The sequence below is a fragment of the Orycteropus afer genome, unplaced genomic scaffold (genome assembly GCF_000298275.1).
Source record: "Orycteropus afer afer isolate SDZICR_OR568_19922 unplaced genomic scaffold, OryAfe1.0 scaffold00029, whole genome shotgun sequence".
Taxonomy (NCBI): domain Eukaryota; kingdom Metazoa; phylum Chordata; class Mammalia; order Tubulidentata; family Orycteropodidae; genus Orycteropus; species Orycteropus afer.
In genome coordinates this window covers 5,196,321-5,208,101 of record NW_006921616.1, presented here as the reverse complement: position 1 = coordinate 5,208,101, position 11,781 = coordinate 5,196,321, and the positions used below count along the sequence as shown (strand labels likewise).

Below are 11,781 nucleotides of genomic sequence, written 5' to 3'. Positions count from 1 at the left end.
CACTCCCTTCTTGATTTTAAATCCTTGTTCTGTTTGAACAACAGCCTCCTCGTCTATGTACAGGTTCCTCATGAGTACAATTAAGTGTTCTGGAATTCTCATTCTTCTCAGTGTTATCCACAGTTTGTTATGATCCACACGATCAAATGCTTTTGCATAGTCAATAAAACACAGGTAAACATCTTTCTGGTATTCTTTGCTTTGAGCCAAGATCCATCTGGCTCAAATGATATCCCTTGTTCCACATCCTCTTCTGAACCCAGGTTGCAGTTCTGGAAGTTCTCTGTCAATATACTGCTGCAACCATTTTTGAATTATCTTTAGTAAGATTTTACTTGCGTGAGATATTAATGATATTGTTTGATAATTTTCACATTCTGTGAGATCACCTTTCTTTGCAACAGGTACAAATATGGATCTCCTTCAGTCAGTTGGCTACCTGGCCAACTGACTCCAAATCTCTTGGCATAGCTGAGTGAGTGCTTCTAGCAGGGCATCCGTTTGTTGAAATATCTCAATGGGTATTCCGTCAATTCCTGGACAGTTATTCTTTGCCAATTCTTTCAGTGCAGCTTTGACTTCTTCCTTCAGTACCACTGGTTCTTGATCATATGCCACTTCCTGAAATGGATGAACATTGACCAGTTCTTTTTGGTACAGTGACTCTGTGTAATCCTTCCATCTTCTTTTGATGCTTCCTGCATCATTCAGTATTTTGCCCGTAGAATCTTTCAGTATTGCAACTCGAGGCTTAAATTTTTTCCTCAGTTTTTCAGCCTGAGAAATGCCGAGTGTGTTCTTCCCTTTGGTTTTCTAACTCTAGGTCTCTGCACATTTCATTATAGAATTGGCTTTGTCTGCTCAAGCTGCTCTTTGAAATCTTCTGTTTAGCACTTTTATCTTGTCATTTCTTCCATTTGTTTTAGCTACTTTCCACTCAAGGGCAAATTTCAGAGTCTCTTCCTTATTAGGCCATTTTGGTTTTCTTTTCTCACCTTTTTAATGACCTCTTGCTTTCTTCATGGATAATGTCCTTGACATCATCCCACAATTCTTCTGGCTTTTGGTCATTGGTGTTCAATGCACCCAATCTATTCTCCAACCTTAGGATTACTGAAAACACCGTGCGCACTTGCTTTGATTCGAAATAAGTAGGAAACACAAAGTCTTTCCCAATCCAGGTCTGCCATCTACCCATGCCTTTTAATTGCCATTCAATAGGCCAAGTTTTCACATGTCTGTATATTTCAAAGGGGTCCCTGGCAGTACAAACGGTCACTGTGCTCTACTGCTAACTGAGAGGCTGGAGGTTCAAGTCCACCCAGGGGCCCCTCAGAAGAAAGGCCTGGAGATCTACTTTTGAAAACGCGGCTGCTGAAAACCCTTAAGAGCACAGTTCTACTCCGACCCCCATGCGGTCACCATGAAGCAGAATCAATGGCACCTGGTGGTGGACACGCTTCAGTGGAGTCTGCTGTTTATCCATCGTTACACAGTAATGCACTGCCATGGGACATGGTGTCACCCACTGCACGGACTCCTCATGCCAGTCATCCTAAATCTAAATTCCACGTGGGCCTAAGAGTTGCAGTTGCAGACAGCCCTCATGAATGTATATGTTTCTGCATGTCAGAAAACACGTGGCACACATGTTGTTGCTCTAAGAAAAACCCACCTAGCTTCTAAGTACCTCATTCTGACTCAAAGTAAATGCAGTAGCCTGGAAAGCTTATTGGTAGGGTGGCAGGCCGGTGGGCCCAGTGTGCTGGCTGTACTTCCTTATCAGTCACTGGGAAAAGGATGCTGGGTAGCTGGAAGGGGAAAGAAAAATCCTCTGTTACAAGCCTGGTGACCAGGCAGTAACATGATCTAAGAGTGAAAGCATTGTGGAAAAGAAGGCGGTGTCACACCGTGTGTCACGTGTAACACCTACACACCATAGACACACCCTATTTTTTCTTCAAAACATCTAAGTTCCCAGACAGGCTACACTGAGAACACTGTCTCTGTGGCTAAGTTGTATAACCAGTCTTCAGATGTCTACTTATTATTACTTAGTCAAGAGTATCTAAGAGGAAAAGAGTCCAGTATTAGAGAAGATGTACTCAACCACCCAAAACTACACAGTGATTTATGTTCTGAAACAAGACCATGGACAAACACCTTCTCAGAAGCAGAGTATGGCAGCCATTACTGCAGAAAGGAAGTAAGGGTTGTACTCACTATGGCATCTTTCACGATTTGTCTGGCCACCTGCTCCGGTCTGCAGACAGATGTGGTCTCTGAGATAAGTCGAGTCTCCAAAGGCTGCAGTGAAAACAATGCACGTATCGAGAGCATTACTATCCGTTAAATAAAATCCCCATCATCCTTGCAGATCCCGTTTACCGAGAAGTACAATTTTCTACCATTGGGCACATTCCTAGGTTTAGTGTAAGGGGCATCTGGATTCAAACTGGTATCTATCTACCTGGTTGTTGTTATGTGCCGTCGAGTGGGACCTGACTCATAGCAACCCCTCCTTGGGTTGCCAAGCAGTATCTCTACGGAAGTAGGTTGCCCAACCTTCCGAGGAGTGGCTGGTGGATTTGAACCGCCAGTCTTCTGGTTAGCAGTCAAGTGCCTTAGGCACTATGCTACCAGAGCTCCTATCTACCTGGTTAGTGAATGTAAAATTCTATCCAGTGAGACAAAGAGATTCTTGCCACCCTGTGGGACATGCGGGCCTCAGTTCCAATGAGGACCACCCCAACAAGAACTCTGTAGATGAGTGCTTCAGAATTCTTTATGAGGGAGTTTGGGTTAGAGATTTCAAAACTAACAAGACCATCCCAACTGGTTATGAGTCAACATTCCCCCTCTTAGAATCCTCCCTGCTGGCCAGACTACTGATCCGATGAGCTTGTGCAGAGCCTAGACCATGTGTCCTGGCAACACATGTGTCCTTGACTACCACAGCCACTCTGACCACCTCGCTGGGCAAGAGTGTCCGTGCCTGTGGACAGAGCTGAAGGCTCTGAGCTAAAAACCCAACCAGCCCTGTGTAACATCAGCTAAGGTTCTTAAGGGTCCTGCAGAGAGGCAGGGAGACAGGAGATGGAGATAAGAGGAGCTGCTTATGAGGAAGAATTCCGTGGTCCTGTGCTTGGCTGTGTGGGCGTCCTAGGGTGGCATACATGGTTCGCACACTTAGCTACTAACTGAAGTGTGGGCGTCCTGGGGTGGTGCACATGGTTCGCACACTTAGCTACTAACTGAAGTGTAGGCGTCCTGGGGTGGTGCACATGGTTTGCACACTTAGCTACTAACTGAAAGGCTGGGGGTTTGAGTCCTCCCAGAGCTACCTCGTAAGAAAGGGCTGGAGACCTGCTTCCATGAGCCACTGAAAACCTTCTGGAGCATGGCTCGGCTCCCACACGCATGGGGTCACCATGAGTCGGAATCAACTCAACGGCGATCGCTGTTCTCTTTTGTTTCTCTTAGCTTGAGTATACGAGCTCTGGTGGCATAGTGCCTAAGGCATATGACTGCTAACCAGAAGGCTGGTGGTTCAAACCCACCAGCCACTCCTCGGAAGGCTGGGAGATCTACTTCCGTAGTGATACCACCTCAGAAACCCAAGGAGGGGTCGCTGTAGGTTGGATCCGACTTGACGGCCGTGAGTTGAGTGAGAGCTTGAGTATGTCTCAGTTATTGGACTAAGGTTCAGATCCCTAATCTTGGCCTTTAGACCTTCAAAAGATGGCTAAAGGTCCTATCAATCGTCACCAGCTTAAAAAGCCTTTCCTGAGCTCTTAGTGGCTGTGCCCTCAATCTCAACCATCTCCCCCTGAGCTGGAGTGCTTATGCCTTATCGTATAGCTATTGTGCATTTGGGTTTGAGTGTTAGCATCCTTGGGGGCTGTGTCTTTTTTCATTTATCTCTGTGGTCTGGGCTTTCTTCTTGGGGGAACGTTGCACACAAGTGCTTCAAAATCTTTATGAGGGAGTCTGGCTTAGAGATTTCAAAACTAAAGCCTTAAATTGCATGAGATTGTAAATTTTATTTAATATGTTGGCTTGAGTGTGCTGGATCCAAACCACTAGTTCACCAGGGAGCGTCAACACATCAGCTTGAAAAGTGAACCAAATAAAAACCAAAACACACATTTCCTTAAAACAGAAAAGCAGAGCACCTCATACACGGCAAGCGTTTCCTGGCCCTGGACGATGGCCCCTCCACCTTCTGAGGTGCCACACGCAATCTTCCAGGCCACCAGAGGCTGCCATTTTATTACCCGTGTGAGAGACATACTAGATTTCAAAGCATTATAGCGCCCCCTAAAGGAGCTACAGACTGACATGGAATTTTGCTCACCCACAGAAGCATGTCTAATATTTTATTGGAAGAAAAGAAACCCCAACTTCATCAACATCTAAATCAAATGTTAACAGGGAAATCACCACCCTCTGTCTACTGTTCCTGCTTTGGTCTAAAACACTGCTTACCAAACGCTTTGCTGATCTCTGCTCACTCCAAGACAGGACACTGGCTTACCTTTACTTTGGTGAAATAGTAGGAATTTAAAAAGAGGAAGAGTCAAAGAGAAAAGAAGAGGGGGGGAAAAGATTCTAAATCGTAAACATCTTTTTACAAACACACAATCGATAGCACGTAGATGTCATTTGTATGCAGAGCAGAGTCGATCTCACCAAGTGTTACTATAAAAGAGAAGAAAACGAGAATCATCTTCAGTTCAGCGTGTGAGAGTGACTGACTGGGTCCTTTCGTCTCCACCTTATCAGTTCATTCGAAGAATGACTACTCGGTGACCAGGACTGTCCTAGACCAAGAGGACACTCCCGTGAACAGCTTGACGCATGCACTGTGCTCAGGAGGTGCGGCAGTCACTGTGTGTGTCTGCGTTCCAGTGCCGTGGAAGAAAGGCCTGGTGATCTGATTCCCTAACGATGACAGCCAAGAAAACCCTGTGGAGCAGTTCTGCTCTGCAACACATGGGCTTGCCATGAGGCAGAGTGGGCGCAATGGCAACCGATTTGGCTTATTTCCGTTTGGTTGGGCTGTGTGCTATGGAGGAAAATAAAGCCAGGTAAGAGTGATGAGTGACCCAGGGAAAGATATTTTAGATACAGAGGCTCAGAGAGGTCCTCTCCAAGGTGACAGCTGAGCAGAGACTGAATGAAGTAAAGGAAATAAGCTATCCAAGCATCCAAAGAAAGGAACCAGGAAGCTCAAAGCCCTTGGGTGAGAAGCAGCCTGGCAGTGTAGCAAACAGAGAACGGCCCAGTGTGGCTGCACCCAGGGCGAGGTGGCAAAGGTCCAGACGGGGTGGGGCTTACAAACCTCAAATTTTATTCCAGGAAAAATGGAGCCACCAGAGCTGCACCCTCCAATCCATAGCCACCTGTGACATATGCTATCCTAAATTAGTTAAAATTAAACCACAAAGTCAGTTTCTCAGTCTCACCAGGCACACTTCAAAGGCTTAACCGCCACAGCGCCACCACCATATTGGAGAGGGCAGACAGGGTTTCCATCAGCAGAGGAAGGCTGATTGAAAAGCACTGCACAAAAGGGTTCTGAACAGGGAGTAACAAAACCTGGCTGACGTTTTACAAAGACCCCAGCCACCACCTGAAGAACAGACCCTACGGGGCTAAGAACAGAAACAGGAAACCAGTCAGAGAGCTAGTCAAATAGCTCAGGCAAAAATAGGCTGTCATTACTAGGATGGAGGCGACATGTGGCTAAGGAAAGGTCTGATTCAGGGTTATGTCCTGAGAACAGTGCTGAAGATTTGCAGATCAAGTGGACAGGGGTGTGACAGAAAGGATTGCGGCTGGCTTCAAGGTTTCCAGCTTGGGAAACCGGGTGAATGGTGGGAGCTAGCAATGAGGTGGAAAATGAGGTGGGGTCGGAAGAGAGGGAAACCCAAAGTTCACTTTCTGAAAAATTAAACCCAAGATGTCTGTTATGGATTGAACTGTGTCGCCCAAAAAAGCTGTGTTGTCAATCCTGGCCTCTGCCTGTGTAACCCCACTTGAGAATGGGTTGTTTTCGTTACATTAATGAGATGGAATTAGCATAGGGTGTATTTTGAGTCAATCTCTTCTGAGACATAAAAGTGACTGATCAAGGAAAAAGCAGAGTGAGGGACAGACAGCCATCAAAGCCACCTGCAGACTGCCCGGGAGCAGAAGCTCAGAAGAGACAAGGACCTTCCTCCAGAGCCGACAGGGACAGAAGCCTTCCCCTAGAGCCAGCACCCTGAATTCAAGACTGCTAGCCTTTCCTGAACAGTGAGGAAATAAACTCCTGTTTGTTAAAGCCACCCACCTGCGGCGTTTCTGTGCTAATGGCACTGTTGTTATGTGCCGCTGAGTCGGACACAACTCATAGCGACCCCTCCTTGGGTTTCTGAGGCGGTATCACTACAGGAGTAGATTGCCCCATCTTCCTTCTGAGGAGTGGCTGATGGGTTTGAACCACCAGCCTTCTGGTTAGCAGTCAAGTGCCTTAGGCACTATGCTACCAGAGCTCCCGCTAATGGCACTAGGTAACTAAAACCATGGCTGCAGCCATGTGAGAGAGCCAGTGAATGGGCAATTCTGGATAGAGTATTACTTTTAAAGAATATCATCTCATTAATTAAAAATACAGTCTGTACTCTACATCATAAAAAAATACTTTATTAATAGAATAATGCTTTTAAGATTATTAGCAAAAATCATTGCCTTTGGAAAGAATGGCTGGATTTTTCAGGATTCTAAACAAAAGGCCCAGAGAGTCCAGAGGCCTGCAGCTAGCATTAAGTTGAAAGTAACTCAATTTTCTGACTGAATGCCAATCTCTCTTCCAACACCACACTGAAAACACCAACCCGAGTCATAGGTACAGTCTGAGAATGGTATCCAAGGTGTGTTGTCTGTTTCACTGCCAGTTCTTCCTATGGAGGTGGTGGCTGACTTCTCCAGGTATGGCAACAGGCAGATGATGAGAACAAAGCAGGGCTGGTTGGGGTTGTGTCCCTGAGTTGATTCCAACTCATAGCGACCTTACAGGACAAAATGGAACGGCCCCACGGGAATTCCTAGGCTGAAATATTTATGGGAGCAGACTGCCACATCTTCCTCCCTCAGAGCAGCTGGTAGGTTTGAACCACTGACCTTTCTTTCGATTTGAAGCTGAAGGGGGCATCACTGTGCCACCAGGGTTCCTTAAACCACAGCTAGGAGCAATCAATTAGAACGAGAGGAGGATGTTCTGAGAAAATACTCTGCTCTAGGAAGACCATGGTGAGCACAGAGAGGGAAAAGAAATGAACCACTACTCTCCTCCTTCCCACCCCTCTTCCCTAATCCTCACCTTTCTAAAACATACACAGATGTGCCTGACTTCCCCACTGAAAGCACGTTCCACACTTCCACTATCGGGAGGCTCAAGTGCAAACCCTTCAACTTAGCATGTAAGGTCCATCACCATCCTAGCCCAGACCACCTTCCCTGGTTTCACTCCAAGTCCCAAGGCCCCCGTGTTCTCCAGAAAATGACCACGCAATCAGTACCGTTCCCAATGGCACCTTCTTGCTGATGCCACCCTCCAATCCTTTGTCTCAGCACTGAGTCCTACCGCACTCTGGACACACCTCCATTTCAGCATTCCAAGCTGTGCTGTAGTGATTACCTGAACAACTGGTTCCTTCCTGAAGGGCAGTGCCAACCTGTTACTCTTCTCTGCCCTTCTGTAGGATTCTAAGGTGTCTGGGCCACAGGAAGCAGTACGTATGGAGGGAGCTACTGAAAATCCACGAGGCTTCCGGTGAAGCGGATGAAGTAAGCATCTGTGCTCACCTCAGCCTAGCCACCAGCTCTACCTCCAGTAATTACTATGCCTTGAAAATTAGAGTGAAGGACAGGAAGGGCCTAAGTCCAAAAGGACAGAGGAAGGAGAGGGGAAATGGCAAGAGACGAGCTAGGTCGACAGAATTTTTCAAGCTAAAGTGAAAAGCAGATTGCAGAAAACTTCCCTGCAAGGGGAAAGCCAACAAGCAAAGCCAATTCACACTGCAGAAGCCAAGAGGGACTCAAGATTTGGAGATGCCAGCTATTTCCTTAAAATCAGGAAGACTGGGTCAGAGCCTATAAAAGGTGCAGTCACATCCCCCAACTACTTCCTCTGCAGTGGAACTCTCGGTCCCACAACAACAGCCACTGCCAAGAGCAGTTACAAGGCACCTGGTGAGAACTGGACAGTGAAGTGGAAGTTGGCACGACGAACGCGGAGCTCCCTGCCCTCCTGCCCTGCTTGGCTCCCCAGCAGACACTGTCTACTCTCCAGGGCAGGAGGCTCTGTGAGTCCTCCCTGGGGAACGGATTAGCCAGGAGGAAGGGTGTGACGCTGACATGTGGCAGTCTTTTAATGGAGTGGCCACGTCCCCTGCGGCTGGTAAGGCAGAGCTTGACAGCCAGCGCTGGGCCTCACTCCTGAGTATGGACACGAGGGCCACCAGACAGCTGACAAAAGCCTCCAGCAACAGCATCAGAGAAACGGCCCTCCGAGGAACCAGAGCAGAGGAAAAAGTCAACCACCACCAACAGAAACAAAGGTCCAGATGGGTATCTTCAGAAACAAGAGGAAAAAAGAAATCCATAAACCAAACAAGACTCTGTGAAAACGTATATTTAAAAAATACTCAGAGGCAATCTAAGCGATTTTCAAAAATAGGTCAGCAGGACTAAAAATTTCAATAGAAAGGTTGAAGGATTAAAGTTATTTAAAGTTTATTAACTTTAATAAAACTAGAAATTGAAACAAAAAAATAAGAGATAAGGGAAAGAAATTAGCTCAGTCCGTAAAGTCCAACATCTGAATCCTACCAGCTCCAGAAAGAATGAGCAGGTGAAGTATTTTAGACGGACAGGAACGACCAAGGAGCAGAATGAAACCTAGGTGAGCCACCCTCAACGGGACTGCTCAGTTTTCTGGGTCTGGCAAATTTCCCCCTTTGACAGGTGGCAGTTATACTACTTCCCTATTGCTCCTTTTAGTGGAAAACATGAGTTTTCCTTCTCTGACAGGTTTCCATCTTACACAGGTTCCAGCTTTTGCAGGTTTTACGGTATAGTAACGCTCCCCAGGACTGAGGTTCATGAGTTGAAAGAATAGAAAGATGCATCAGAATACCTAGCATATTAAATGGAAAGACTCACACCACAACATGTTAGATAAAGATAATACTGGATAAAAGGGTTTTAAAAAATAGGTCCTATACAAACGATCGGGAACCAGAGGCACTGGGTCGCCACTAGAAACTATGGGAGTTAAAAGGTGAAGAAGAAGTGCTTGCAAAAACCTGAGGGAATATTACTTGCTACCTAGAATTCTGTATTCACTATAAAAGGAATTAATGGGAAGACACAGGCATTTTCAGACAGCCAAGTACACGATGCTTTGCTCTGTTTTTGGTTTTCTACCTCTGCCGTACCCTTTCTACGGAAGTACTGAAGGATAAACTGGTTGGCAGGGTTGACTCTGACCCGTGTTGTCGGAGGACTGTGCACCACAAGGCTGGCAGTGGCTGGTTTTCAGAAGCAGATTGCCAGGCCTTTCTTCCCAGGTGCCTCAGAGTGGACTTGAATCTCCAACTTTTCAGTTAACAGCCACGTACACCCCACAGAGGATACACCAAAAAGAGCAAGTAAACCAAAAATGGGGAAGACAAGGAACCCAACAAAGGAAAGGGCATTAACTGTCTAATGGTGAAGAGATGTATCAAGACCATAGCTGAGCAGCAGGTCTAGACTCTGGACCAAGGAAATGGATGGGGAATGCCAGCAGAGATGCCTCCAAGGAAAAAGAGTGAAACCAACTGAACACTCAGAGGGCAGAATGGATCCAAAGGCAGGATCCAGACACCTACAAGGCTACGATGAAAGGGCAGACCACCACAGACGACCACAGGGCTCAGCTGAGGGCATCATTTGTAACACCCTATTAATAAACACTGAATTAGATTTAACCAAAAAGATAGGAGAGCACACAGAGAAGGGGGGGGGGATGCACAAGCTGTAAATTTCACCTCTCATAGTGGGAAGTCAAGAAATAACTTCCAAATCTTAAAAAAAAAAAAAAAAAAGTAGTAGTCACAAGTCACAGTATAAACATGTTAGTTACAAACTGGGTGTAAATACCAGACGCTCTGGGGAACAGGAGGGAATGGGCGGGGAGACAGGTGAGGCTGGACCTCGACAACTGCATGAGCACCGCTGTCAGTCCTTGTCCAGTCCATTCTGATTCACAGACCCACGTGTGATCTGTTCACTTGATTTACATTTGATAGAAATATGAATCACATTTTAAGGAACAGGGGTGGGGAAGAGAGGCAGGCAGGCAGGCAGGCTTGTCTAAGGAACCCCAGGAAGGTGCTCAAACCCTAGCACCAGCAGCCACTCAGTAAGCATCGCTGACCGGGCAAAATGCAGGGCTGACGGGCAAGAAAGCAGAGAACCAGGAAAAGGTTATAACACGGGGCACGGTAATGCTTACCTTTGTTTTGTTTTCTTGCACAAACCCGGGGGTGTCTGTGTCAGGTGGGTAGGCCACTGTGATGTAGACATTGTACGGCTTCACCTACATTTAGAGACAATGTGAGCACTCTCAGTAAACAGGACACCAGCTGGCAGGGGCTCTCAGGCAAAGGTCACGTGATACGGCTCTCAAAAGGCAGCAAGGCCAACAGGCGATTTGGGCGTATGCTACCACCAGCGAGCAGGAAACTCCTCTCCACGCAGATTCTTTCGAGGCAAAGACAAGGGCTCCTCCTAACCTCTACTCCAGAAACCAGCTGACCTAAGTCATGGCAAGAGGGAGGCAGTGGTGGCTTGGTGGTAGTCCCTGCCTTCCACGAGGGAGATCCAGGTTCGATTCCTGATCAGTGTGCTGCACGGGCAGCCACGTCTAGCCATCAGGGAAGGCTTGCGTGTGCTCTGACATGCAACAGGTTTCATCGGAGCTTCCAGACTAAGATGCACCACTTGTGAAAATCCTACATATCGTGGCTGCCTGATCTCCAGCCGCCATGGGGATGGCCCAGGGCCCGGCAGAGTTCTTTTCAGCTATAACCCGGCTCACCAGGAATTGGGGGCGGACTGAATGGCAGGGAACAAAGACACGGCAAACCCCCTCCTCCTATGTTTCCTCCACTTACACTGACCAGGCAGAGAGCCTGGAGAGCCTTACGATTCGGCTAACAAAGTGCTAAGGAAGAGACCTGTTCCCCCGTGCACCAGCCCAACACTCCAGCACCGCATCCAAGGCAATGGGACAGGCCTGCTCCTCAGACTGCAGACATGCTTTCTCTTCGAGGCCGCTCCTGACACGTCAGCAGGAATTCAAATTTCAACAGAAGAGACGCAGGACAAAGGCAGTGTGTGGGGACCACTACAGCCCCTGCTCCCTACAGGATTTCTGTGCCACCCAGACCCCCATGTGGAATGACATCCATCCCCCGAGACGTTTGCTTATTTCAGAGCATCCCCTGATATGCCTGGCTGGTCTCATCTGGCCGTCTGTGGTTTGTCTGGAGGACGGTAAGTCCTGACCCCTCCTGGGGTCCAAGAGACAAGCCACTCCAGGGGACACCCACCCTCAACCCTAGACCCCAGCTTCACCCTCCCTCGCCCCAGCTTAAATTCCACCTCACCCCTCTAATTCCAGGGAACAGGCTCTTCGTTTGCTCACCTCCCCACCCCACCCCAGGCCTCCACAAATAGCTCACCGCA

At 47.6% G+C, this 11,781-nt stretch overlaps 1 protein-coding gene across 1 annotated transcript in view; it reads right to left on the bottom strand.

The window, feature by feature from the left end:
* KDSR (3-ketodihydrosphingosine reductase) overlaps window positions 1–11,781 on the bottom strand; it is a 38,235-nt gene that overhangs the window by 3,748 nt on the left and 22,706 nt on the right. The window contains exons 7-8 of the mRNA XM_007935493.2: window positions 10,547–10,630; window positions 2,224–2,307 (exon numbers count right to left, since the gene is read on the bottom strand). Coding sequence (XP_007933684.1) covers window positions 2,224–2,307; window positions 10,547–10,630 — 168 coding nt within the window. The remainder of the gene's footprint in view (window positions 1–2,223; window positions 2,308–10,546; window positions 10,631–11,781) is intronic.